The sequence below is a fragment of the Anser cygnoides genome, chromosome 17 (genome assembly GCF_040182565.1).
Source record: "Anser cygnoides isolate HZ-2024a breed goose chromosome 17, Taihu_goose_T2T_genome, whole genome shotgun sequence".
Lineage (NCBI taxonomy): Eukaryota > Metazoa > Chordata > Aves > Anseriformes > Anatidae > Anser > Anser cygnoides.
This window is the reverse complement of record NC_089889.1, coordinates 3,800,455-3,828,454: the sequence shown is the minus strand read 5'-3', so window position 1 is coordinate 3,828,454 and position 28,000 is coordinate 3,800,455. Positions and strand designations below refer to the sequence as shown.

At 40.0% G+C, this 28,000-nt stretch overlaps 2 protein-coding genes across 13 annotated transcripts in view; one reads left to right on the top strand and one right to left on the bottom strand.

Annotated features, from left to right (window-relative positions):
- The window catches only part of CCDC92 (coiled-coil domain containing 92), a 114,968-nt gene extending 112,119 nt beyond the window's left edge, over window positions 1-2,849 (top strand). For all 10 annotated transcript variants that reach the window (XM_066979251.1, XM_066979249.1, XM_066979252.1 and 7 more), the window contains one exon: window positions 23-2,849. In XM_066979251.1, the coding sequence (XP_066835352.1) occupies window positions 23-798 (776 nt within the window). In that variant the 3' untranslated portion in view covers window positions 799-2,849. The remainder of the gene's footprint in view (window positions 1-22) is intronic.
- A 111-nt stretch (window positions 2,850-2,960) lies between these two features.
- DNAH10 (dynein axonemal heavy chain 10) overlaps window positions 2,961-28,000 on the bottom strand; it is a 57,653-nt gene continuing 32,613 nt past the window's right edge. The window contains exons 47-79 of one of the 3 annotated variants that reach the window (XM_048073628.2): window positions 27,263-27,435; window positions 26,788-26,881; window positions 25,489-25,656; window positions 24,977-25,165; window positions 24,297-24,468; window positions 23,168-23,371; window positions 22,298-22,378; window positions 21,668-21,865; window positions 20,847-21,008; window positions 20,136-20,310; window positions 19,104-19,285; window positions 18,206-18,342; window positions 17,078-17,295; window positions 16,472-16,693; window positions 15,696-15,843; window positions 14,891-15,170; window positions 14,272-14,501; window positions 12,909-13,182; window positions 12,359-12,463; window positions 11,700-11,854; window positions 10,807-10,961; window positions 10,387-10,570; window positions 9,558-9,758; window positions 8,172-8,381; window positions 7,684-7,779; window positions 6,839-7,010; window positions 6,210-6,341; window positions 5,494-5,705; window positions 5,254-5,421; window positions 4,801-4,981; window positions 3,865-3,897; window positions 3,566-3,711; window positions 2,961-3,301 (exon numbers count right to left, since the gene is read on the bottom strand). In XM_048073628.2, coding sequence (XP_047929585.2) covers window positions 3,155-3,301; window positions 3,566-3,711; window positions 3,865-3,897; window positions 4,801-4,981; window positions 5,254-5,421; window positions 5,494-5,705; window positions 6,210-6,341; window positions 6,839-7,010; window positions 7,684-7,779; window positions 8,172-8,381; window positions 9,558-9,758; window positions 10,387-10,570; window positions 10,807-10,961; window positions 11,700-11,854; window positions 12,359-12,463; window positions 12,909-13,182; window positions 14,272-14,501; window positions 14,891-15,170; window positions 15,696-15,843; window positions 16,472-16,693; window positions 17,078-17,295; window positions 18,206-18,342; window positions 19,104-19,285; window positions 20,136-20,310; window positions 20,847-21,008; window positions 21,668-21,865; window positions 22,298-22,378; window positions 23,168-23,371; window positions 24,297-24,468; window positions 24,977-25,165; window positions 25,489-25,656; window positions 26,788-26,881; window positions 27,263-27,435 — 5,604 coding nt within the window. In that variant the 3' untranslated portion in view covers window positions 2,961-3,154. Of the gene's footprint in view, window positions 3,302-3,565; window positions 3,712-3,864; window positions 3,898-4,800; window positions 4,982-5,253; window positions 5,422-5,493; window positions 5,706-6,209; window positions 6,342-6,838; window positions 7,011-7,683; window positions 7,780-8,171; window positions 8,382-9,557; window positions 9,759-10,386; window positions 10,571-10,806; window positions 10,962-11,699; window positions 11,855-12,358; window positions 12,464-12,908; window positions 13,183-14,271; window positions 14,502-14,890; window positions 15,171-15,695; window positions 15,844-16,471; window positions 16,694-17,077; window positions 17,296-18,205; window positions 18,343-19,103; window positions 19,286-20,135; window positions 20,311-20,846; window positions 21,009-21,667; window positions 21,866-22,297; window positions 22,379-23,167; window positions 23,372-24,296; window positions 24,469-24,976; window positions 25,166-25,488; window positions 25,657-26,787; window positions 26,882-27,262; window positions 27,436-28,000 lie in introns of those variants that run through there. The other 2 variants (XM_048073629.2, XM_048073630.2) reach the window with 2 other exon arrangements.

Here is a 28,000-nt window from a genome sequence, read left to right as displayed (position 1 = left end):
TCTTATTTCCCTGTTCTTCTAGAAAATGGTAGTTCAAGAAGCGATGAACTCAAAAGAAAGTGTGAGGATCTTGAAGCTCAACTGAAAAGCAAAGAGGCTGAAAACAATGAATTATTGAAAGAACTGGAGCAAAAGAATGCTATGATAATGGTGCTGGAAAACACTATTAAAGAAAGAGAAAAGAAGTATTTGGAAGAGTTAAAAATGAAAAGCCATAAGCTCAATATGCTGTCAAGTGAACTGGAGCAGAGAGCAAGCACTATTGCTTATTTAACTTCTCAACTGCATGCTACTAAGAAGAAGCTGCTGAGTTCCAGTGGGACTTCAGAGGGGACCCCTTCTGGCAGTCCAGTGTTGTCCAACTATAAGCCAGCCCCTCCCAAAGATAAACTGCCTGAGACTCCACGACGCAGAATGAAGAAGAGCCTGTCAACACCACTCAACCCTGAGTTTGAAGAGGCCTACAGAATAGGATCGGATAGCCGGAAGCTGCTGTTAAGAGAGCCTGTGGATGCCATGCCTGATCCCACTCCATTTTTGTTGGCCAGAGAAACGGCAGAGGTGCACCTTATCAAGGAGAGGCCGTTGGTTATTCCACCGATTGCTTCAGATCGAGCATCCGGTGAATCACACAGTCCGGCCCGAGAGAAGCCACACAAGGCACACATTGGGGTGGCGCATCGCATCCACCACGTCGCGCCGTCCCAGCCTCAGCCGGAGGTTGAAACGCTGGCAGTGGATCAGGTCAATGGAAGCAAAGTGGTCAGAAAGCACTCAGGGACAGACAGAACTGTTTAAGTAAAATCACTTGCTCTATTCTGTTGCTGTTTATGCACTGTGATCCTATAGGATAAATAGCACCTGCAGTAAAGTTTCTTTTGATGCCCCATGCATGCCAAACTTCTTCCAGATACATCATTAATAGATTATTCTCCTCTAATGAACCCTAATAGGACTGTGTTCATATGGCAAGGCATATAACTAAATGCTGTGGCCAAATCAGGGGTACCTGACCGCTTGCTTCTGAGCACTGCTCCATTTATGGTAACTACACATGTGGACAAAGGCACAGGCTGCAGGCTGTGTTATTAATGTTAATGAAAGCAAACTTAGCTCTAAACCTGCAGCAATAGGTATTGGCTGTTAGCATTTAAAATAGCAACAGGTCTTTTTTCTCCACTGTGTATGTAGCAGTTCGTACACAAACATTAACTTCCATGACAAAGCCTTTTCTCATGGTAGCATTGAAAATAATGCAGCTGCAGCTATACTTTGAGGCACTAAGGACTTTTTACCTTCATAGGCTTTTGGTTGCAAATTGTGTTCATAGTTTCTCTGTCTCAAAAATCCTGAGAGTCCCAGCAAGTATTACTTATTAGTCCTAAATACTTTGGTTTGTGGCTTTAAGTAAAAAAAAATGGGGAAGGAGAGGATAAAGCACTCTTTTCAATGGTTTAATGGTTCTCACAGAAAGAGTATGAACACTTCTTTATTTTTTATTTTTTAAATTGAATGGCTTCATTGCACGTTTTACACTAGTCAGTACACTGCACTTGTGGCACCTTCCATACTGGTTCAGAGCTCCTTTTTCAGGGAGCAAATGTAACCGACTATCCAATATGGGAATGGTTCCTTATGCTCTAACTTGCACTTTTTTTTTTTATAAAGGGATTATTTTTGTTTCCTGAAAACCGTAGACTTGTTCTGGGTATCATCAGACAGCACGGGCTTCTAACAGCTTAGAAGCCCACGCTGTCCCTTTAAAATGTGTGCATTTAGTTTGAAATGTAACTGACGTAACCAATTCATACAAGAGGAGAACCTGGCATCCTCGAGTTTTATCTCGGCCAATTGGGACACGCTTGCCTTGTACTTGTCCTGGTTCCCCTACTCCTGCCTAGTTAGCAACAGGTAGCCCCAACATCTCTGTTAGACTACTTGATTTTTATGTTTGTTCTCTTTTTCTAGGAAAGAAAGGCATACTGAGAGCAGTGTGAGTATGTAATTGTGGGAAGGGAGCACAAATCTGACAGTTTTTTTCTTAAATTCTGATCAGCACCTCCAGCTCATCTCTGCTTCACTCTTGTCTGCAGCCTCTGAGTAGGACAAGCAAGAAAAAATGGCTCCCAAATGCTGCTAAGCTTATGATGTGCCTTCAAAAACTTGGAACATGTAACCTTTGTGAAACCTGGTGAAGGATTTCTGCCTGCCCTCTTTCCTTCCTCTTGCCAGCTGTAGTCTTAACCCCGTAAGCTTTTTCTGCAGCTGTGTGTTGGTGTGTGTGTCCCTCGGGAGCCTTGGATAACTATTTGTCAGCTTCCCTAAAAAAAAAAAAGGGCACTGGCAGGATGAAGACAGCTGTTCTTCCTAATTGTGGTACTGCTAAGTTTCCTGTGTAGCACGATAACTTACAGCAGGGTTGTTGCCAGTCAGAGAGGATTTGAATGTCCACTAGCCCTAAGGCCTCCTGTGTCCTCTGCCTGTGCACCTTCACAATTCAGTCACTTGCTAGTTTAAAGCCCAAGAAACACTCGTCAGTGTTGTGCCTTGTCAGTTGTGTGGTAGGATTTGTTTCATGAATTGTGGGGAGGGACAGGGAGAAGGCTGTGTTCCTGAAAAATGATTGGTTAAAGACAGCTTGTTATTTCGGGGTTTACCACGTCTAAGTGTATTGCATTACCCAGCAGTGGTTTCGGTTTTGGGGTTTTTTTGGTTGTTGTTGCCATATTATGATGGCTACTATTGTATGAGTGAACTACCCTGCCACTTGTTCAAGGCTGATGGAAGGCATCGCTTCTAAACCCAGCAGAAGCGATGCTTTGGGCAATTAAAAATGTTTCTTACAACTATACAGGCAAACCTTATTCTTTGTGTGTGTGACAAACTTACTACATCTTTCCTATATCTGTACACAGCAAATTGGAGTGTTTCTAAAACAAAAAGCAAATGATGAAAAACACTTCCTTTTCCAATGTGTTTATTGAGACTACTAGCTTAGTTGTAACATACTATTTAAGGTCAGGTATGCCTAAGTGAACACTACCCCACCCAGGGTGCTGAATCTTTGCCTCTTTGTTGTTTTTTGTTTGTTTTTTCTTTCCCTCCCTAAAGCAGTGAATTCTATGAGAAAAATCTAGTGCCTAATTTCAAGCTGTCAATCTGCATTCAAAGTGAGACAAACACCTTGAAGCACCCAATGGGACATGTGCCTTGTGGTGTAAAGATCAGCTTCAAAAACAAGGCCAACGCCCATCGCGTTCCTTCTCATGGAGGTGGTGTACACCGGTGTCCGGAGGGTATTCTAGAAGAGTGTGGAGGAAAGGAAGACACTGAATAGTTCTTAAAGTGTGTGAAAGCGGAAACAAGAGGAGCCTCTATGAGAGATGGTTGGCTTCAGAAACTCACTCATTCTGTTAATGTAAGGAGAAGTTTCACACTGCATACTTTAAAATGCTAGTGGTAGTTCTGGTTGTGCTAAGAGGGAAAGGACTAGCAGCTACTGAGATTTAAAAGTAGGAAGAAGTTAATAAACAAATGTATCTCAGAGTCCCTAGAGGAAAAGTACCTGGAGTTTGAGCCTGTGCGCTTCAATGGGGATTATCTTCAGAATGGGTAACTCCACCACCAGCACTCCGGGCTTGCTTTTCGTAAGGCAGCTGTTCTCTATGTCCCAGTCTGCGCCTTCCAGAAACAGGCCAGAAACAAAGCAGCCTGTAAAGGCAGAAATGCAACATCTTGTGTAAGTCAAGCTACTAAAAAACACTGTTTAAGGCAACGTTGTTCCTGCAGTGGCTGTCCTTGGCATTAATACAGTCATGACAAAACTTATCCTTTCAAACTGCATCTACACAGAGGTATATTTACCTGTGGTGTCTGTTCGTATAATACAGCTGTGAGCTGTGGGTTTAAAAAAACATTTTCAAATTAAAATTGGCTCAGCTGTGTTATATATGATAAACAGGAATAAATACCAATTTCCTACCAGTTTTCTTCCCCACAGTGGATACCATCCTCAGTATTTGCTCAAGTAATAGCCAAGGTGTGAGAGAACTTGTTCACTCTTGTGGGACTGAAGGTTAGCTCATGCTGACAAAAGGTGTGGGTTTGGACAGAGTTGTTCTAATACAAATGAATACCAAGCATTTTTGTTGAAATGTTGGTAAATACAGAATAATCTAGGCTTGAAGTGACCTTTTTTGTTGTTGTTGTTAACTGATAGCTATATTTGGCAAAAAACAGATTTTTCTTCTCCATTTCCAGTCAGGTGGTGATATTCGAAAAGAGTTGCTTACCTGGCCCTTTAGCCAGAGGTTGTTGCGTTTAGTGATTAGAACATTGGCATTTCTAAGAGATATATATACACAATACGTAATACAACATAGTTGTATTTACTTTTTTTTTTGCTTAAATACATTATTTGCAGTGTAAATGCATTTTTACTTAGTCTTAGCAAGTTTATAATGTTTCTCCCATTAAGAAAATGCATACAGAGATAATAAGCAAGAGAGAGCCAAGGAGAGGTTGGAAGTTGAAGAAATATATGGGGGTATGTGTGAAAGAAGCTGAAGAAGATCATCGTTTGTGTATACACTTGCTCGGCAGCAAAGCAGGAACCTGAACCTAGCTGATTTCCAGCTTGTAATCATGCGGACTGTTAAAACCATAACCAGGCGTATCGTCTGCAGAGGTATGATCTAAATAATTCCACTCAGTAGGTGAAGCAATTTCTCTCCCTCTCCCCCACTCCTCTGGCCCCAATTAACTGTTTTTTCCCCCTCAAATGATCATAAAACCACTTACCTTGTATAGACCCTTCAGTGATGTCTTCTGCGGTCCTGTATTTAGTCACCTCAGTGTAGAGGGTGGAATGATCCAGGGGCCACCTGTTTTTCCTGCAGGTGGCCTGAACAAGAGCTGTCAGGTACGATTCTGGAATGTGCAGGCCTGAGAGCCACATTACCTGTGGTTCGCGCTCGTTAACCTGCAATCAGAGTAGACAACCTGCAGCACTTGTTCTCTTCTCCTACCACCTCACTCAACTCAGAGGCCAGCCAGCTTAAAGGCAGTGGCTAGGCTTCCTTAACTCCACCGTTGTGCAGTGAGTCAGTCTCATTCTAGGTGTTAATTGACATTAGTTCAAGTAACTTATTTAAAGCAGCGTGGTTTCAATGACTTCTGCACTCCAGCACTAACTTGCACAGCATATCATGCAGATTAACAAAAGAAAAGAGCTTTCTGGAGTGTCTTACTCACCCAGCTGGTGTACTGGTTATACCTAGCTCTAAAGAAAATAATCCAATTTCCAAGTGTTTTTAGTGTGTCAGGGGCCAGCCGCCGCCAGATTCCAGGAATCTGTCCATTAAAGAGAGCCCGAGCCACATCGTCCAGTTCACTGCTCATTCCAACTTCCCCAGACAAGGCCTGGAAAGACAGTGAGAGTCCTGAGTGCCTGAATGGGCACAAATAAAGTGTAGTAGCTGTGCCCTTACGTACTCGCTGTAGTTCAGCCAGCGACTTTGCCATGCGAATGATCAGCTTATTAAAACGTTCCAGTTCCTGCAACAGCACCACAGTTGTAGGGGATATGTCTAGTCCAAAACCTTTTCGTATCTGGGCAAGATCAAATACTTGTGGTATCTTGCTTTCTGTATCCTTAGCAACGTGTGCAATATATTCATCTCGACTGATTCCTGTACCAGATTCACCTGAAACAAAAAAGGGTTAGTGAGACTATATATGAATAAATTATCCCTTCTATTATTCTCTAAGACAATTTTGAGAGCTGACTCACCTTTTGGCACCAAATTCTCTGCCCAGTCCCTGTGGCACTGACATTTGGATTAGAAGACTTCCCGCATGCCTCAAACTGTGCCTCAGGGCACATGCTGAACAATTTGCATGCTGGCAGGACTAAGCAGTTCCGCTGCTTTGCTTGCCTCCCAGTCCCTGCTCTTTGCTGCCTCTGCTCCACGAGGCCACTACACATTGTGCTGGCAGGCAAACACTAACCTGTGCAGCTGCAGAAACCTCTGCGTGCCAGCCTGTGGCAACGTGTGGGGTGCAGGCAGCGCTACTGGCTGCAGCGGCCATGCCGGGCCCCAGACCCCCTGAAGTGGGCAGGGGCACGGTTGGCATCGCAGTCTCTTAGCACAGAGCTCGCCACCTTAGTTCCTATATGTGAAAACAGTCCAAAGGGATGGTGAATGTACCTGTCTGAGGCTGCAGCTCAAGAAGATGAGACCATATATCACGAACTGCCTTTGTATAATACCCAATCTCAGCGTTCGCATGAAGCCCAAACACCTCTGGAGTATTAGCAAGCGGCAGAGATTCTATCGCTACTGCAATACAAAAACATGTTTCATAAATATGCCATGTATTAAGCCACAGCTACCAGACCAAAAGAATGCTGCAGAGAATTCCATGAGTGGCTTTTTTTTGTTATGATTGAAAAAAATCAAATGCTATAGCTGGTTTTGAAACACTGCAAGGACTGAATAAACATTTTAGAGCATGAAATACAGACAGACAGCCACACCCACCCCACCATGGAAAGGTACCGCATTTCAAACATGCTGTTTACTTGGGGAGGGCTTTGTTGGAGTTTTTAAGAACTGCAAAGAGCTGGCTGGTAAGCTCACATGTTAAGAGGGCCTGCTCATATAAGGCAAAAGCATTATCAGCTGTGGATTATAACTTTGCAATATGTACAAATACTATGCCTGAAGTTACTTTCAATTTCTCATGTCCACCACTGGCCATGGGGAGAGCAGGAATACTGTAAGTAGATTTATTTATTTTTAATGCTAACTTATGTGCCAGGAAAAGCATTGCTTACCAACAAAGTCATCTTTTACAGTCCCTCGTGGAATCTTATAATCAACCTCATCATTTTTATAAAAATGAAAGGTTTGGAATGTGTCGAATATGAAAGCACCAAGGTACTCATCCATATAGACGGTCAGAATGCGACGATCAAAGCTATCAATTGCACGTCCACCATACATGACCTAGAAATAATAATACTAATATTATACCACTGGCTTTTGGGGCAGCAAATACAGTTTAAAAAATAAAATCACTGAAAGGTCCAAAGCACTTGCTGCTGCAGTGACTGGATGACTAATGCTGTTTCCCTTCAAGGCTTCTCTAGCTCCCTCTCAAGGGGAACACATGAAGTGTTTGACTCAGTATGGTAACTGCTCGGGCCCACTTCTAACAGCCAGTCTTAGTGATCTGTGTGCAACAGGAACTCCCTTAGGTAACATATCAGTTGTGATTAAATGCTGCAGAATAACAACATCTTGTAAGATGTCCTGACTTTGAACTGGCCAGCTGCTACACAGCGCGTACCACATACAGCACTGCAAGAGCTTTAGAAATACCCTTTCATACAGCTCACATCAGCAGTACTCCACTTTACTACTAATACTGTAACACTGCCATTCGGTACCTTTCATAAGAGGATCCCAAGGGCTCTTTCACTCCAAATTAATTAAGCCCCATAACTCCCCTGTTGTGCAGTTAAACACAACGGCCCTGTTTCATTCAGGCAGTGAGACAACTGCCCAGGAGAGATTCTCAACCAGCTTTACTTTATGATGTAGCTCATACAGAAAGGAAGCTTCATTTGTCAGGATTCTTTAACCATCCATGTTCCTTAGTGACATTGTAGGCACTCACCTCACCAATAAGGTACTTGAGACTGCTCCAGGGGATTTTATCATCATTTTGCTGGAAAGCTTTCGTCAAGTATGTGTTCAGAATTTCCATGCAGACCTAATAAAGTTTTTTAAATGTGTGAGATAAGAAGATTCATAAATCATCTATACATGTCCATAGATTTTACTTCACATAGTTCTTGTTTGAAAGCTAACAATAGTTTCTTCCTCAAAGAATTAGAAAGTTAAATGTACATCTTGTTAAGAAAGGAAGCCCACAAGGGATGCAATATAATCATGAAGGACTGGGAATCTTATTTTTAGTGGCCAAAATTTACGTTATAGAAGATCATGAGTCTACATGAGTCCACAGCAGCAGAAAAGAAAAAAAAAGGGAAAAGGGAGAGGCAAAATGTCACTGTGAAAAAGGATTAAATCTGGATATATCATGTTTTCAAAAATAATTTGAGCAAGTCAAGAATATAAGAGCTATTGTCACTATTTTCTTACCTGGAAATCAGATTCATTAAAGTCATACGGAACGTTCCAGCCAACCTTCCCAAACTTCCTTCTCTCCTGAACCACAGCATGGAAAAATGCCAAGACATAGACTAAGGATTTAAAGGCAGGATGTGGGCATTGCTCTAAGGCTTCTTGGGGAATTTTGAAGTAGGTGGCTTGCATATTTGGCTTCAGACCATTAGGTGGTTCCGTTACAACCTATGAAAATAATCAGGGAAGCCATCAATTACTGAATTGCCTCAGGAAAATAAACAGCGAATGTATCACATTCTCTAAGTCAGTTACACAATGCAAACTTGAAAAAAAAAAAAATCGATCACCTTCCTGAATTCATATCAATATGGGATTTTTTCTTATGTAAAGACATGAAACTGACCTTTTAAGTACATCAAGGTAAACATACACATGTAAAGAGAAAATTGATATTATTTTAGAAATAGCCATGTTACTGGAAATACATTAATATTTTATCATACTTGAAGATCAAATTTACTGAAATATTATCAGTACTTTACACATTTTTCTGTGTCCTACATATCATGACAGTAAAATGTCTTAACAGTCTCTAACATGTCTTTACTGGTGATCAAATGAAGGCAGAGCCAGCTTCCTGGTAACATTTTCAAAGTGCTATAAAACCTTTGATCTCACCGCGCGTTGCTAGACCTACAAAGTGCATATCTGCAGTCATAAATCAAAGGTACGTTGGTGCTCACTTCTCCCCGCTGCATAATTAGGCACTACTGGAGATGATTACTCCAGAGCTGTCATTGATACAGTAGAGCGCATACTGGGTGGATCTGTTATACCACTCCTTCAAATCTGTGAAATACAGTTATGTTTACAGGAGTGGTTCCCCACAACAGAAGTAAAGCAGCCAGAGAAAAGAACATTAGGACAGCATCATGGCTTGTGCCTTCAAAATAATCAGCTCAGCTTGCTTGTGAACTGGCAGCTGGAAACCATTATCCTATTACAGTGTCTGCTCTGCTGGTACTATTGCCAGGCTAGGCACAGACCTCAGTTCTGTACTTCAGCACCTGGGACTGACAGGGTTATTTCTGACTCTGGATATACTTGTGGCAGCATTTCAGTCTGAAGAGCATTTGTCACATCTCCAGGTTTACTCACAAACCTCTACTCTGAAATAACTGCTTCATGAAAAAAATGCTGAACAGCTTTCACCCAAAGCTAAAAAAAAAGTCACCAGAAGATAAACAGGATGATGAAAAATGTATTTGGCTTATGAAGCCAAAAAGCCATACAGCCCAAGTCAACATCCTACATTCAGGTCATGCTCCTCCCAAAGCCCCTCTGTTTTGCTGAATAAGCAGGCCATGCTTTCCTGACTGGGGTTTCCCCACTGCACGGTACCTTTAATGACTTCTGCAGTATTCCAATTGGGAAGCCCTCAGTAGGGTCAGTAGTCAGCCAGAGGCGAAAGTCTGGGTGAGGTTTTGTAATTTTCTCCAGGGCCTTTTCCAGAGTGACAAGCCACCTCACCAAAAGGTGACAGTTCTGCAACATCAGCCACTCTCCACTAACCGCCACGTTCTCCAGCATCTGCAGAGCAATCTTAAGAGAGAAAGAAAGAACCGTCTGTTAGTAACTCTCCCTTTATCCTGCAAGCAAACCGGCTCTAATGGGTTAGCGCAATGGATTTCTTCCTGCTAGCAGGCGATCAGAGCCTAGGAAGTGGTGTCTAAGTGAAGCTAATTGGAACTCTCCCACTGAACAAAAATACAGCAAATTCAGTCAGCTGCTAAGCTGTGACCACAACCAAAAAAGAAAGCTACAAGAAAGACAGAAAGAGCAGCAGGATCCTGTTTATGGTAACAAACACTGTTTTCCAATCAACTCATGTCCTTACACAGAGACAGGGTCACCGATTAACCTTTGAAAGGCTACAGAGCAATGTCTTCAGCTCAACTATTTTCTAACATGGAAACCTCATTCTGAACGTAGCCTAACCAAACCCATAAAATCAGCCTAACAGCCAAATGCTCTCTCTCACATTACAGGAAAGCATTATTCCCAGGCTGGCATATGGTACGCTATGTCTGAAGCACAAAGAAACTCCATTTTAAATGGAGCAGGCCTTTGGAAAGGAAATTTGGACAGGCCCGTGACAATAACAGCATGATAAGCCATTCTCACACTAACTCACTGCTGACAGAATGTCCCAACCTCCCACTGAACTTACCTTTTCCTGGCCTTGTCCCATGGCTAGAAATTTCAGTCTGTCCCCTCCGAAGCCTGTCCTCTCAGCCAGTTTCATGAGGTCACTAATGGGATCAGAGCCAGGACTTAAGATAAAAACAACTGGTGAGTAGGGACTGCTCTGCTCAAAGATAGCTTCAAAGCTGATCACAGGGGGCTGCACATACCTGGTAGGAAAAGAAGCACAATAAGCTGCTCTACAAAAAAGTAGCCATCATGTGTAAAAGATGACTCTTAAACAGACATCAACATTCATAGCAGACTACATACAAACGGAACAGAGACAAAACATGCTCTACTGTTTAGACAAAGTATACAAACCAGTTACATAACTGATTACAACTCCAGTTCTGTGTGAAATACCTGAACAGTAGTATTCTGATTTAAAATGAGGGTGACTTACCTCTCACTCATTGTCAGAGTAACATAGTTTGTTACTGCCCGATATACCCGGTCCACTCGGAAACACCGCAAAAGTAGGAGTTTCTGAAAGTCTGAGAGACTGTTTTGGTACTGCATGGGGAATGGCATCTGCTCCAGAGCATCTGTGTCATACCACTGGCAAGAAAAGGTGGGAGACAATGCAGACAGATCAAATGGATCTATCAATGAAATTACTAGGAAAAACAGAGCAAAGCTATTTGATTGAGGAAGGGCTAAGAGACTCAAGGAGAACGAAGAAATCCAACCAGCTGCAAAGAAATATTGAAAGATTCTATGCTTTTTTCAGCATAAAGCATTCAAGTCCAGAAACACATCTGTACTTTAATTTTATGACAAGTAATTCTCTTAAGATATAGAAAACAGCAACAAACAGTATTAACAGATTGCTTACAGAAAGACTTCTTATAAAGCAAGAAGACATGGAATGAAACTGAAGGCAGAACAAAGGAAAGCCTTTGTTTGTAACTAGCCTATAAAACTCATTGCCACAAGAAGATCAAAGTACAATTTAGCAGTACAAAAACAACAGCAAAATATTGACTGTTGAAATCCAACAGCAAAAATTCCACTGACTCGAATGGGACAAAGAACTCATCTAAGGCATTTGACTGGAAAATAAAATATGTACAATATATCAGAGACAATTCGGGGGGGGTTGTCATTTAAATAAGAGCCCTAATTCTTCTGGAAATAAGCCAATCACTGAGTTCAAGAAGAAAAGGAAGGCCTTGACAGAAAAAGCCAGTGGTGACATGCCTCCTACAGAGTCCTATGGCACATTGCATCATACTTGAACATTCAATTCCAGAAGAAAAACAAGGAGAGAGAACAGGATTACAGAAAAGCACGTACATTTTTCCATACATCTGGATTTTTTTCCACATCATCTGGAAGAGATTCAAATTGCTCAGGAAATAGTTCAGACAAGCGAATTAGGTCTTCCCAGCCTTGATCTGGAAGCCAAGCGAACGGTTTCTTTCGTGTACTCTTCTCCAGGGAAATATTGCCTAGTCACATTCAGAAACCAGAGTGACTGTCCATGGCATAAATTCTCCAATACATGACCACACATATAGTCCCCACTGCACAGAGGAACCATTTGGAAATTTGTCTCTGGAAGCACTATGAGATTAAACCGGTCTGCTAAAGTAAATATACCATTTCACAAGTGCTTGCAAAAGCCAAAGTTGTATCTTCTCAAACATTTCTAAAATTATTCATAAAAAGTTAGAAAATAACAAGACATTATTTTCTCAGGTAACATTCTAATTGTCCATGGCTAATACAAGATTTGTCAACAACTGTAAGGGAAAACAGATTAGCCTCTTCACTGTTTAACAAATTAAAAAAAAAAAGTAAAAATCCACAATTTGTGTAAAACAACATATTTCAGCTGACTTCAGGTGCTAGCTCTCACAGCAAATCATATCTAGACAAAATCTACCTTTGAAAGATCTCCTAGCTATCACCACATATAGCTATACATTTATATATATAAATATTCATGTTACCTTTTAAAAAGAAGTCAAGTTCTTCTTGTGGAACTCTGTCATCAGCTTGCTCTATCTTGATAGTCATATTAAAGGAGAATAATAGCTTGTGCTTCTCAAACAAACCTACATTAAAAGGAAAATATTTTCAAAAATATGGTGCTAAAACGTGGAACAGGAGCAATCTTTAAATCTACATCCTGCCTCTGGTCACCCCACAAAGATCTGGGTGATCAAAGATAGGGCTTTGGGTCAGGCTTACAGAAGTATGGACCAGCTACATGTTTGGAATCAAAATGGCATCTGTGAGAAATATCCAGGAATGCGAGATCCGTAACAGCAATTTGCCATTTGTAAATCCATTAATTAAAGCACTTTTTTAGGTTATATTTGTAACATGCATAGTTTCTTCAAACAGAAATAGAAGTAGCAAGAGTAAACCAGGAACAATGGTGAGATCTGAACAGCAGTGAATTTGTTTGTGTTTGGTAATTTGCCTCTAATGTAAACCAACTGAAAGCATGGCTTTACCAAGCATTTGAACACCACAGTATCGCTAAATTGCACTAACCTGTGCAGCCGTAGTTATAGGTGTTAAAAGTCAATGCATCCATGATGTTTTCTAACCTCTTCAGAAGAACAGGACTGGGCATGGATTTCCGAAGAGAGAGTCCAAAAACATCTAAGAAGGAGACCAGGGAGTACTGATACATGATGTTGACAACTGACATTTCAGACAAAACGGAGAATAAGATGGCTCCCCTCCTGGCAGCTGGTCTGTAGCCATCTCGAAGCCGATCAATATCCACCGCTGTTGTCGCAGCCAGATTAAGTTTTTCGATCACCTAGCCATATATAGATATTATGCACATGTTATTAACACGCGGGTCCATAGTGTGTATAACACGTCACAATAAGCAAAGCTATTCTGTGGCTAAGCCATGTTGAAATAATAATGGCAAACATTTAGCACCTAAAAATATTGCGTGTAATGGCATGCATTAAAACCATATGAACACCAGGAGGCAAGATACTAAAGACTAGTAACATCCATTATTACTTTTAAAAAGACTATATTTATGTAAAAATGCAAGTCATCTTTAAATCATAGATTTAAAGACTTTTAAATACTGTAGCAAAATTTCTCTTAGAGTAAGGCAAACAGGACTCTGTGTAGAAATAAGGGCTAGTTATCTTACATGTCCCCTTATAGTCTGAGGAGTAAAAGACACTGCTGAGGCACAGTGCCCATCCAACTGGAGACATCTGAACTAAGTAAAAAGAATCATGCCCTACCAGTGCCTGCCTCCCTCTGTTGACTATATAGGGAATCTGGGCAAATAACCCTAAAGAAGAAGTATGAACTGTAAAAATCAAAGGTTAGAATAAACGAATCCCACCTTGTATTTTTATGGAAAGTAAAGGCAAAGATTAACACAGAATCATGGAAATAGTGTGGGACAAACCCTCTGGGGATGTTTAGTCCAACTTTCTGCACAGTACTGGACTATCACCACCACTAGATCAGGTCAGCTGTGGTTTTGCCCAGCTGACCTGATCTAGTGGTGCAAACCTCCAAGGACAGAGATTCGACATCCTCTCTGAATAACAAATATCTTCATTTTTCATTTCAGATCTGATACAATCCAACATGAAGATTGTTTCAGAGCTGAAAGAAATACATCACAAACCCTTTGATTTAGAACCGTAAAGAACCATTACTTTGGTCCTTATAAGGACGTTCCTGAAGGTAGGATTTTTTTCTCTGATGCAAAAAAATACTGCCCAATACTGAAAGATACAACAAACTTATAAGATTTCTTCATTGCTTTCAAACTAGTTCCTAGCTTCAAGGATGAAAGAAGATGAAGCACAATGAAAATGAAAGAAGTTCTATAAGCAGATATCCTTCCCAAAAAAAACAGAGCTGGTACCTCAGTAGCTTTGGATTTCGTCTCTTCCAGGGTTTGCACCAAGTCTAAGTTGTCCAACATGTTTCCTGTAGAGGATGTCAGCTCCCGAAGGAGAGAGTCTTCCAGATCTTTCAGCAAGTTTCTGTTGTCACTTGTCTCCTGGATTAGATGTTCTCTCTGTTCTTCCAATTCCCTTCTTTCAAAACCCGTAATGACACTGAGCAACTGATCCTCTAGGCCTTTTAGTGTAACTACAGATAGAACGCAGCACACAGAGTTTTTTTTTGTTTGTTTTGTTTTTTTTTTTGTTTGTTTTTTTAAATAAGGACAGCCTTTAGACAGTTCATTTCATCTTAATCATCTCATAAAACTACAGCAATACAACAGAGTGACCTGGTTAGTAATTGTATATATTGATTCTACCAATGCATCCTAACCTGGCAGGTCTAAGAACAGATGTTTAGCTACGTTTCAAATTAAGAGAGAGAAGTGAGAAGAATTTTATATTAAGTCAGATGATAAGTATAAGGGAGACTATGAAATTTCAGAGTTTTGTTGTCGTTTCAGATAACCACACAGGCCCTAAACTTGCACTACAGCATAATCACTACTTTGTTACTAAACACACACTATTGCTTACCTGTATAATTGATAACCATAGCTTTGCCAAACACAGAGGGAGTATACTTTGGGTTTGCTAATTTGGTGTTCAGGTACAATCTAAAATTACTGTCGTAGTCAACCTCTTTGTCACCCAGGACAATGAATGTTCGCCCCTGTGCAACTTTGATATTCTTCTCTAAGACATTGTCTATCATAGGATCAATGTATTCATCAACACCATGCAGCAAGAAAGGATTTCCGTATTTTATGGCAAGTTCTAGCTGTTTAAGGAAATCTGGGTCATTAAAGGAAGCCATCTGCAAGAGAATAATGGGAAGATATGCAAACAGGACTGATTCAATTTTCTGAACACCATTATTTTTACAATAGCTGCCAGCACTAATGAAGATTGCTCTATGTTGCTCTTTGCCTTTACTCTTATAAATGATATAAACTACACTGGTACAGAACAGTAAAAATGCTGTTTTTTCTGATCAGTTGAGAGTGACTTCCATTTGGAGAATTATTCTTCCAACTATGCCTCTGACTGTGCTATTGTCCTACATGAAAATTCCATCCTGGAGCTGAGATAGAACACAAGCAACACCAGCCTTTTGGTTATATTATTTTTCTTGTACTGAGGCTGTCCAAGATCCCAAAAAAATCATCAGTCCCGAGGACTTGAAGGTCATGTGAACAGGGATAACTCCCTATCCATTTTAGAGACACAATAGTCACCACATTTGTCTGTATATAACTGCATAATTGTTCCCCATTCAAGGTAACAAGTACTGATGCAGCTCTTAAAACAACAAGTAAAGAGGTGAAATGTTTATCTTTACCCTCAGGTTATTTTTTTCTTCCTTCTTCTTAATCCAATTTAACGCCTGTTGTTGTGGGTCAATACAGAGTGGGAAGCGGCTTGCATATGTTGTCAGGATGCCGTTCTGGACGGAGAGCTCATCTGGAGGCAATCCTTGAGAAACCCACCTGGGAAGGCAATGGATCAAAGACTAAGCTGGAATGAAAATTTGAGTGGAGAACAGGACATTTCAGTAGTCAGTAAAATTATGCAATCCACTGAGCATAGTATTAGAAACACAAGCAAACATATAATGTATGGGATTGCAAGAGCGGCGTCAAAACTCGGACTGACTCATTGTCTGAGTCATTTGTAACTACACCACTCAAAACACCAACTGTTGTATTTGCTGAAGAGTCTTGCAGCAGTTGAAATATGGGTTACCTGGGCATGCATTTATTTCCAAATTCACTGAATTCAATGAAAAGACTCCTATTAGGCCTTGAGTTGAACACATATTATAGGTAACTCACAAAAAAAAAATTATAAAAAGTTATTATATGTGTGCAGGTTCAGTGAATGTCCTTGGAACATAAAGAACAATGGTCTGTTATAGCAAATAGCCTCTGCTAACCAGGAAAAAAAAAAAAAGTCTCCTTCCTTGCCATCTTTGAGGCATGAAAGTAAAATGCTGTCTTCCCTAGAATGGCTGTGTACTTCCATCCACAATGCCAATTCTATGCTACAGATTCAGATCCAGACTCCCACTTTATGATTTCACATACAGTAGTCATTGGACTTCTTTACTGGACATACCTGCTAACCTCCACTTCATTAGTCAGAAGGCTTTCTAGCCTAAATGGTTGACTGAGAGGGATCTCTCGTGAGAGGACATCTTCTTGCCACACTTGATAAATCATTTCATTACGAAACTCCCAGTTGAATGCTCCTTCGTAGCTCAGAAAGGCAGCACAGAGCAGACAGTCTCCAAGCAACTTCAACTTTCGTGTTTTGTAGTCCTCTAATTCTTTTGCCCACCTGATAGAAAAATAAGGGAATCCTGGGTGAGTTTGTACCAGGGGGATGGGGATTATGTGCATTAACTGCTGCTAATTTAGCTGCAAATTGAGACAGCCCTGAAACTTACAGTCAGTAGTTCTCATTATTGTGATGGCATCAGACACTGAGTTGGTCTGAACCTTCTCCTTTTTAATCTTAGTTCACCTCTCTCTTCTGCATTAAAAATTGTTGTTACTATTTTTCAAGGTCTCATGAATATTAGTTAGAATGGATATTAACTCTTCACAGAAAAAAAAAAATCACGGGAAGAGGCATTTCCAAAAACGTCTCAGTTTGATATATTTTATTCCTGGCACATGGCCCTCTGATGTCAAGAACAATCCTCTTTGAATCTAGACTTACCTCTCGTTCTCAGATCTCAAGCCAAAGATGAGTTTGTCAGCAGCTTCTAATCTCCTCTGCATAATCTCTGCTTCTTCTTGTAACTGTTGCTTTTCTTTTATTGCCTCTTGATATTTGTCCCCCAAAGCTTTAAGCTCTTCCTGAATTGTAGCTAGTTCTGCCTTTATCTTTTCCAGTTCCCGCTTACTTAAGTAATAATTCCGTTCTAGCCTCGCCACCTACATTAAGAAGGAAATATAAGAGTATCAGAGGAAAGAAAGGCTTTTGAGAGAAATCTTAAATTCTCAGATTTCTTTTGGCTATCTCATGTATTTTAAAGCATCCTGGTAATAAACAGTATAAGTCAAAATAACTGGCACAGTTTTTCACCCACCTCCCCCCATCCTAAATATACATATTGTGGTCTAAAACTGCAGTTACAAAGCAGATAAATCTCCTAAACTAGATCTTTCAACACATAAGGTATATTAAGCATGTAAAGCAGTCCTACCAACACCTGGTAGGTCTGCAAGACTATTACCCTGTACAAAAAGGGAGGTCTGTCTGCTCAATAACAATGACCTCAAAAATTGTGAGGCCCATCATCTAGTGAATATAGTTTATCAGTAGTTAGATGCATATAAAGTACTTTTCTTGAAGAAATTTTCTTGACATCATCTTCTGGACATTAGATTTCCTTTGGTAACACCGCTAAGTTTCCAGTCTTTTTTTTTTAAAAAAAAAAAAAAAAGTTAATAGAAAGGTCTGTGCTCAAGGGGCATGGATATTGTGTACTACTGAGCTCTACTCTGCCCAAATGCCATTCATTTTGAAGTATGCTCTTAGTAGACAGTTAAAAAACTGCTTTTCTACCCATTTTAGATTACCAAATGCCACCTGACCAAATTCCTCCACCTTCTTCAAGCAATGGAGTGGATGGGAACCCATACCACAGCATCTCAGCACAACAAACACAGCAGTTTATCACTGAATATCACATTCCTCACCCCTACTGCAATATTTATAAACACCTCTTTTTAAGCAGTTCAAAGAGTTCTTAAATGGGGCTGTCTGTGAAATTCCTAAGTGTTATTTTTCTAATTACAATCATGTTTCGTTCTCCTCAGAGTTTGAATCCATACACTCTACCTTCTCTCTCTTCGGCTTGACTTCTCTAACTACATCACAGTAGCTCATCACTGCTTCAACAAACTTTAACATTCCCAGGCCTGCTCTGCTAACAAGTTCCATTTCAGTGGCAGTAGTATTAAGATTCTTTAACAGAGCTAAATGGGCAAAAACAAAAATATTGAAAGTGAGTTAATTATAGTGCAGAAATCCTCAAAGAAATAAGGTTTCCATACCAGCAATATTGAGCAATAATATGACAGAAAATATGAAACATTTGTCAGAATATTAAAGAGACTCTGAACGTAAGATGAAGGCACCGGGCTAGAACAATACCAAAAAAATACTGCTACTGATTTCTCAAGTTCTTTCTCCAAAAAAGGAGTGCATACAGGAGTTGTTAAGCATATCTCAGTATCATGGTTTATTTTCTCCACAGAAGTCAGATGCCATTTTGTTGAAAGAATCAAATTCACCTCTTAATGGAGCTATGGATTACAACTTTGGGAGCGTCTGCAAGGTTTGGCCAAAAAGCTTTATATATAGCTTATCTTCTTCCACTGTGTACATATCACATCTTAATTGTAACCACGTGGATGAGGCTGTAATGCTACTTTCTAAGTATCTAAAAGCAAACGGGGCCTGCTCAGCTGTCCTGTTTGTTTCTTGCCTGCTCTAAACCAAAGTGTATGAGGCCCTAGCTAAGGCACAAACTGGATGTAACACAGAGAAGGTGTTTGTACTCTGGAAAATCCAGTAATGCCAACAGCACAACATCTGCAGCACCCCAGACATGGCTGTTCCTTTGCACAAAGTGAATCCTATCCTTCCAAAGAACACCAGAAGGATTGCCACTGACACAGCTAACCACATTAACAAATTACTACATTCATTCCAAGTACACAGGTCAGTTACTTACCTCGGATAGATTTCACTTGGTTCTGAGAAATTCCATCAAAGTTTATATCCATCAGGGATCGCAGGAAATTTGCCTCTGACATCATTCCTTTGGCTGTCTTCCAGTCTAATTCTTTGTACCCTCTCATTATAAGAACACATTCCAAGACAGCTTGCACCTGTTTGGGGGGTTTCGCAAACGATCTAGAAAACAGGTGAAGGAGATAATGGAGGAGACAAAGCACATGATGCCAAACATGTGCTTCCCATTAAGACTGCCATCACAATGCAACAACAGCTAGTACATAAGACATCCTACCCAAAGTGAAGAACATAATCCAGCCCAGACAAGAAACAAATAACTAGATATGAGCTCAAAACCAATTGTTGTATTTGGGCAATTTGATCAATAATAGGCTACAGGATTTCAGCAGTGGAAGGCCTAAAACCATGATCCATATTTTTCCCTAGGGCAGTGAGGCAGCTATCCTTTGGGAGGAGCAGTACAGGATGAATCCACAGATCTACTAGAAAAAAGAAAATAAACAAGCATGACAGGGAACGGAAAGTGGTTACTATTTCTGGGAGAGCCAAGGACTGGGTGTACTTTCATATGTGCCCCCAAATACAAGGTGTATTATAAAAACAAAGGAGGAAGTAATTCAGCAGAGAAGTATACTTTGATGCTATCAAAGCATCCCTGAAAAGTAACTGTTATATGTTCCTACTCATGCAGAACAAAAACTGAGGAGGAATGAAGGGGTTTGGACAGCCACTCCTCGAGCAGAAACCAAAGCAGTTTCCAGTGCATCAGACACAGGGTAGAAATTACAGAGAAGACATCAAATGAAGGACAGGAAGAACAGGCTTCAGGGGACATCCTGGGCTAGGAGTCAGGAGATTCTGTTGTGTCTGCTCCTGGACAACTGATGTCCTGACCTTTACCCACACACTGTGAATATGAGGAAGGTGAAGCTAAAGTTCAGATCCTACAAACAAGGGTCTCCCAGTGAATTTCCAAGAGTTTATGCTACTGTACATCCAAATGAATCACCTGATCTCAGTAACATCAGACTTGTCAAGCTTCTGCAGCTCCAGTTTGGCAGCTTCTAAAACAGGCATGACTTCAGCCAGAGCGGTCTCAGCTGCCATCTTCTCCATAGCAATAATCCTATTCTGTTCCTGTATCTCCGCAGCTTTTTCTTCAGCCAGGTTTTTCTTCTCCTCAGCTATGAATTGTAAAAGCAGGACCATAACTGGATTATTCAAAATTTGTGTGCAGAACATGTACTAATATAGATGTGCTCTTGGCTGAAAATCAGAAATTACCATCAACTCAGTACCCCTTACTGCTAGCCTGCCAGTGTTTACAGGGCTCCATCCATCATCAGTCTAGGAACACTGTTAGTGTTCCACACAAAGCATACATAATCTCTTTTCCTCCTATGCTTCCCTCTGTCTTTCCTCTAAAAGCAATTTTCTGAATGACAAGGTCCCTTTCTTGCTAATTTCTCTTTCCCACATTACACCCTATACCTTGGTAAGGGAAGACAAGCGCAGGACACAGTAGTTAGGTGTGCAAAGCGATGGCAATCTGAGTACGATACAGGACCTACTCTTCTAGCAAGATACTAAATCAGCACAGACAGAACAAGAGGGTCAACTCCAGAAGCAGTCTGAGCTCTTAGAGTGTCTTCTGACCCAAAACAGACTATGTAAGCCTTGCTTAGCCTGTGGGACTCTTCAGTATTCGTAAACCACCTACCTACTTCTGTGTTTGCCGAAATCTCTTTTAACAAAGCCTCACAAGCAGCTGACTTTTCTGCTAGCACAATCCTTTGCTCTGCAAGTTTCTTGTTCAGCTCAACCAGCTGTATACTAGCTTCTTTCAGTTTATCTAAGCCCCCATCCAGCCTTTTACATTGTGCTAGTAAGGAAAAAAAGAGAGAAATATTACTGATTCATTGGCATTATTGCACAGCAATAGACAATGTCATGGAAGGTAAATACGCTTATAGGTGCACTTCGTAGCAGGGCAACCTCAGTTGTGAAAGGAAAATCACTGTGAGAGATTTTTTGTTTCCTAAACCTCTCAACCAAGATGGTGTTAACGTCACTTGAGCTGCCACATAGTGGCCCGGCACCACAACTTATTTTTCCTACTACACTGTCGATGTTTTATCCTTTTCACATATTTCAGTGCCCACAGAAGTATGAGTAAGAATTGCTGCTTGAGGAAGAATGTGAAACCCTGAGCTAGGCTGAGCTGGTATTAAATCTAATCACTCTTTCCCAAGCAGAGGAGTGTCTGGTTTGGAAACTCTGGCCCAGGTTCATCCACAAAAGACTTTGGGAAAAACATACCAGTAGACAGATTATGAACATTCATATATATGGCCAGGATATTGATCCATTGTCAAAAACTGATGTCAGCACAGCATTTGAGATAGTATAGATAACATTATTTTTGCATAATGTGGGTAATATGTGGGATTTTCACCCATTTTCACCACATTTCACTATTTTATTTTATTTTTAATATTTAAATTGTTTATTAAAAAGGAGAAAACGGCTACACAGCCTTACCTGAAATGAACTCATTTTTCTCCTCCAACAATTTTGAATAAGTATGGATAAAATCAAGGTAATTCTTTGGTGTAACATGGTTGCTACGTCTCAATTTCTGCAGAAACCTCTTGCTAAAATCCCCTACCGATTCATGTACCATGACCATGTGCTCAACCACCGGCTTGGAAATCTCTGCTGGAACACGTGTGTTACTTCCTAAAATTGGGCCAAGAAAATAAAAACAAATCAGACTTTTTTTAAGAGTATGTCAATTACCATCTTCCTTCTTTAACATACATTTAAGCCAGGCGAAAAAATAAAAATAAAAATAAAAATAAAAGTCTGCTTTCTGGAGCAAGAAGCAAGGCCAAGACAGAGTTCAGAAAAGAACACAGGCCTCCTGGTAGCAGGTAGCCAGGTCACATTGTCTCCAGAGTTGGGAGACTGAATTTCACCAGTTTTTTAAAATCTAATTGAGTAGGAAAATTGCATCCAAAAATATTTTTGACCAGGATTTTGCATTACCCATGTAGACTTACAACAGCAGTGACAATGGGAAAATGAGACCTACAATAACTTTAAAGTAAAGAACACATTTCTTAGGCTAGCCCAAGTGTTAAGGAGTTAAAATACTGACACTTTACATACCTACAAAGGATTTTGCAACTGCAAACAAGGCTTGGGGGGGCCAGGGCAAGAACCAATCAATACCAGTATTGTTGACAAGACCTTAAAATAAAAGCATAATATTACCTGAAACAATTCCTTTGTAAAACTAGACCTTAATCTGCCAGATTGTCCTGTGCTTCATTTGCATAAAGAATTTGCAGGATCTGTCTTATTTGACTCCTACTTAGGAACAATAATTATCACAAAGCCAATGCTTCTATTTTGATAGTAAACAGTCAACTTTGCATCTGTGTCCTGCTAACACTATCATACTATTCTTTAGACTGTAACATTCTGCAGGATACAGTCGAGCAGCAACTAGATGTTTTAATATCTGGGCTGGGATTCCCACCAGTACCCCTCATTCATGGGGCTCCTGTCTCTGAGGACTCCTTTCAGCCACCTGTTATACAGCAATGTCCACCTGGCTCAGGTGGTTTTTCTCTCAGTAGGTGTCCCTCTCATCCTGCTCTTCTTTTGCTTTTGGATACACAAATGTTTCACTTACCACCATCCTAGTTTCATAATGATTTAATATGATGCATTCCTCTGTAAGTACAGAAGAGAGGCTGCAGACATATGCTGCCTGTACACTTCCAGGTCAATGAAGATGACTAATTGATTTCTAACCATTCAGCTGGAAAATGAACTGATCTGGTAAATGTTAATCAATAATACACACTGATATGTGGTAATTAACTGGAAAAAAAATTACCCAAGTGTCTAATCATGAAACCTGCTCTTCTTAGCTTTAGTTGCCATGAAGTGTGAGTGCCTGCTGGAGATTTTCTCTTGCCTGCAAACCTGTGTTTCACAGGGAAGGGACTAACCAGTGTATACAATTAATACCTGGGAAATTTCTGCACCACATTCTCAGATTGTCCCCAACTGGGGACATTCCCAGGACAATATGAAGGTTGCTTGTACATTTGTTTACAAAATATTGCCAGACACTCTCTTTAGCTGGATTCACACCAGCTTTAGTAGCTTCATCTCCAATCTGACTCATTATGGTGTCTTTTTCATCATCTGGAAAAAGGGCTGGCACCATTCCTGGAACATAAGGACAGAAGAATGCTAGTGAGAACAACCTGTAACCACAGTGCTGGGGACAGAGAAGATGAGAAACCAGAGTCACAGGTTTTAAACTTAGTTCAGCAAAAATGATTCTGGGCAGTTTTGGATGAACCTATTAATCTCTCTTCCTTCTCCATCCCAGGCCACTACGGAAAATAAAGTACTTAGGATGATACAAGGGGATTTAGAGGAAGAATTAATTTGGTTTTGTTTGGGCTTCAGCAACATAAACTAAATGTCAGAAGAACACAAAACATTTTTAACTCTGCAGAGGAAATCATCATTAGTGTCTGCAAACCATCAATTCACATTTTCATTCTCTCAGTCACATGGTAATATTGTATAAATTACCTAATGACTGCCATACGCAGAATGGAACATGGAGAACTACACAAAGGAAAGGGTTGAGATTTAATACATCTCCTTTCAAATCAGACTCTATAGGAACTTATATAGGGAGGGTGGTCACACAGTGCCAGCTGCTGCTCATTTTCAGGTGCTGTATACAATAAAAGATACTAAATTATAGTTTAGAATATACATATAAGCAGTTGTTGCATTTCAGGTGAATGCAATTCCAAAGCAAATGAGAGAAAAGGTGGGCTTGTGACTAAATGCAACTGAAGATGTAGTCCAGTCTTGGAAGAAATCTGAGACTCCTGCAACACTACGATCAGCGTGAACTAACCCTTATAGCCTTCCCAGATGCATATAAATGACAGTAAGATGATGTGAAAAAGCCATCATTAAGGCCAAGATAATTTCAGGTAGTACTGAAAGTTGCAACTAACTAAAGCAGCAGAGGACACAGGGTGAAACTGTAATAGCTGGACGAAGTGTGCACACAAGATTACAATTCACAAGCATACTAATTGGCAGTAATTCAGGCTGCCTGTGTCACCTGAAGTTAACATGTTATTGATGAGTTCCAAGAAACTCTCCTCTGCTACGTGGGCATCTGTAAACAAGAAGACCATTGACTTGTTCTCAATACCCAGCTTCTGGTACAAATTTTTCAAGTCTTCTCGGAAGTTATTTTCTCTGTATCCTCGACTCAAGATGATCTCAAATACCTAGGGATGCAAACATATACTGAGAAGACAAAGATGGATGCAAGACATGATGGTAACTATGAAACTCAATTTTAATTAGATTGGATCAAAAGGTTTTGGTTTATATACTAACTTCAGTAAATGTGTAAGTATCAAAAAAATTAAGTGCTACATTCTTTTTAAACAACTACATTTGTACAGCCCTGCAGGATCGCACTTCCAAAATTTGATTGCACTTTGCATTCACCCTCCTTTTTTGTTCTTCCCTTCCAAGCCAACAGCCTCTGTAAGAGGCTGTTGAGGGAGGAACATTTCCTGTCTAAAATATTACAGTATCAATCACAGCAGGGTTCCTGCCTAGATCATCCACTGTCTAGACCTGCAAGCAATGTTTTTCTCTTCCCAGGGAAGAGATGTCAGCCTGACTGTATCTTGACTGACTTTCTCTTCCTAACCCCCTTCAATTTAATCCTGATTCCAGCATTGCTTTCCTTTTCTTCTTTCACTGCAAAGATGCACAGTCACTAACCTCACATCCGGCTGTAAAGGCAGCCAATCTTGTAAGAGACTGCTTTCCTGAGCCTCCCACTCCTATAAGCAGGGCATGGCCACGATCCATCCGCATGATGCGATGTACATGGATTAAGTGTTCCAAGGCATCATCAAAAAGGACTAGATTCATTTTAATATTAACTTCATTATATTCTTCCAAAATCTCCTGCAGAGAAAGATGGTCAGAATGTTACTAGGAAACCAAGGAAGCAATAAATAATTTTAATAAAATAACAATCTATTTTGCAGCATTACTGCTTCAAAAGATCATCAGGGAAAAGAAACAGTTGGAAAGCACAGCCAACTCCATAGATGATCCTCAATTTTCATTACTCCAGACCACAGAAGGGGGTGGAGGGTTGTTCTTCTATGCTCACTGCTGCAATGTGCACATAGAAGAAGAGAATTCTTACTGGTTGAGGCAGGCTCCAGCACACTCTGCATGCAGAGAGACAAAATCATGCACAGTTCCAAGCCGAAGCACACTACCTGAAAGAGAGCTTTTGCCGCATCATAGTCTTGGATATCTTCATAAATACGAGGCTCTCCTTCACTCAGTGCCATTCTGAAATCTCCAAAAAGAATAGGATCCCTCATGGCCTGTTCCAATTCATCTCTGAAATTCTCTTCAATCAGTTTTTTTATATGGCCTTGTACCTTCAAATAAATGAAATGAGTCAGGCAACCAAACAAAGCAGGTACAACACAACAAAGCAGGTATGTCTAGGTCCAGGAACACTCAGAAGGGTGACACTGATAATGCAGAGTCTTTGCTCAAACACTGACTGATTTCAAGGGAATAGTATGTCACCAGAAGATCCACAGACCACAGCCTCCTATTGTTTATGTTCTATGATATAAAATGATCTAACAGGAAGTTCAGAAACCATTCAAGTCAATGGACTGCAGACATTTAAGACAAAAAAGAACAAACCTGATTAAAAAAAAAAATGTTATATTTGTATTAATATTATATTAATGAATGTTCTTCTCAGCATTCATATTGATGTCTTATCACCAAGATTTCTCACAAATCTTGCAAATCTGAATTAAGTGTAGAAATACAGAAAAGCTGCAATATAATTACCTTGATTTGTGAAAATTGATCTGGAAATCTGTCATTGTATGTTATAGGAAAAAGTTTTAAGCTGAAAAATCTGAAGCCACCTAAGTCTACTTCTTTTTATCTAAGCAAGTTGCTTTGCAAGTAGCTTACATGCAAGTAAACTTTACCCAAATCCTTTCCTAATCCTCAAGCTATAAAACTGGCGTAATTCACTCTTGATTTAATGTTTAATGCTTAATTCTCTCATCTTGATTTAATTTGGAGCATTTTAGAGTTCCATAACAACGAAAATTGAGTAAATGAAACTTAGCTCTTACCTCTCTTTTTCCTAGTTTGTAAAGTCACATTCTGATAGAATCCTTCCTAAAGGAAAATACTAATTTGAAGCAGGAGTGATTTCCTGAGATTTCTCCTGCACAGCTCTCACACTTTGGCATCTGTGCCACTGCTAACCAACCTTTCTGGACAGACAAACCCAGTCACACTTTCTTTTCCTTCAGCAGATCTGCTCGCTTATTCTGCCACTGTAACTTTATTTTAGAAACGAAAACTCCGCATACCAAGTTTTAAATTAATCGAGCAACATAGTGTTTAGACAAATCTGCATTACGAGTGCAAGACTGGAATGCAACAGTTGGTAATACTGCTTTACAGGTGGTAATACTGCTTAGTTGCCACAGTAATACTCAGTGACTACTAAAAAAATGAAAGAAATTACTCACCAATGCTTTGTCTGTTTCATTAATCAGCCTATCATGGAAAACCCTCAGGCACTCATTTCTCCAAACTCTCACCATCTGGGTGACTGTTTGAAACCTGCATTAACATCAAAATATCAAACTGCACCAAACAAACTGATAGGATTCCTAAGGCCATAGAGTTAGTAACATTGACTGAAGTCTGGGCTTTTTTTTAAAAAAACTCTTCTGGTATTGTTCTCTTCATAAGAATGAAAAAATAGTTTGCATTATTACCTCCAGATATCTTACTTAAGAAAGACTAATGTATCAATATTTGTCATCAGTAGTAATATCACAACTTAGGATTTTCCTAAACATCTTCTCATTTTGCTGAAAGTTTAAAGAAAAGTGACAAAATGTGATTGATTTCTCATACTACCAAGCTGCCTCATTTTCACCCAGCCTCATCCCATATAAATAGGTTTAGGACCACTGAAGGCAATTTTTATATTCCTACCTCTCTGGGGTTGTAAGAGTAAGTCCATTATAGACCCTGGAAAGATCCCGTAGGTTGAAAATGTAATGGAATTTGGAAGGAGTAGGGGGTAGGTCACAGACAATCATTTTATAAAGCTTCAAAGTACACTCTGTCATCCTCTCAGAGATTTCTGATATAGACTCATTAAACATCTGCAAACATGAGAAAGAAGAGATGTTTTCATGCAACTGTCCAGACAAAACTGAATACTATCAAATATATTCTGCTTTCTAGCTTTTAACCCTACTTGGCATATTTCAAATAACTAAGGGCAAATATTTTTAGAAATTCATATTCCTGTGCGGTATTAACATTCTGAAGTTAAATGTTTTGGGCAGGGTCCATCTTCACTCCGAAGCTTGCACAGTGCTGAAAATAACATCATACTCCATGACTGGGATTTTTTACAGCACTTCCATTAGTGAAAAAATAAACTGCTCTCTTCTAACTCGATGTTGCAGTTCACTTGCATAGTAATGCAGTCTACTGCATTACATTGAATTTTTCACTGTCATTTGGGATAGACTTTGCTGACCTTTGTGTATTTGGTTATAGGAACCATAACCAAACGATTCACAGGTTTCAACCTATGAAAAGTACCAGTTTCACAAATTACCTCCTTACTTGAAAGTTCACATATTATTCAAGAATTTATCTACAAATTGTAAACACATCTCTTGAAAAATACAAGAAGGGAAAAGTTTGCATGAGATTCTA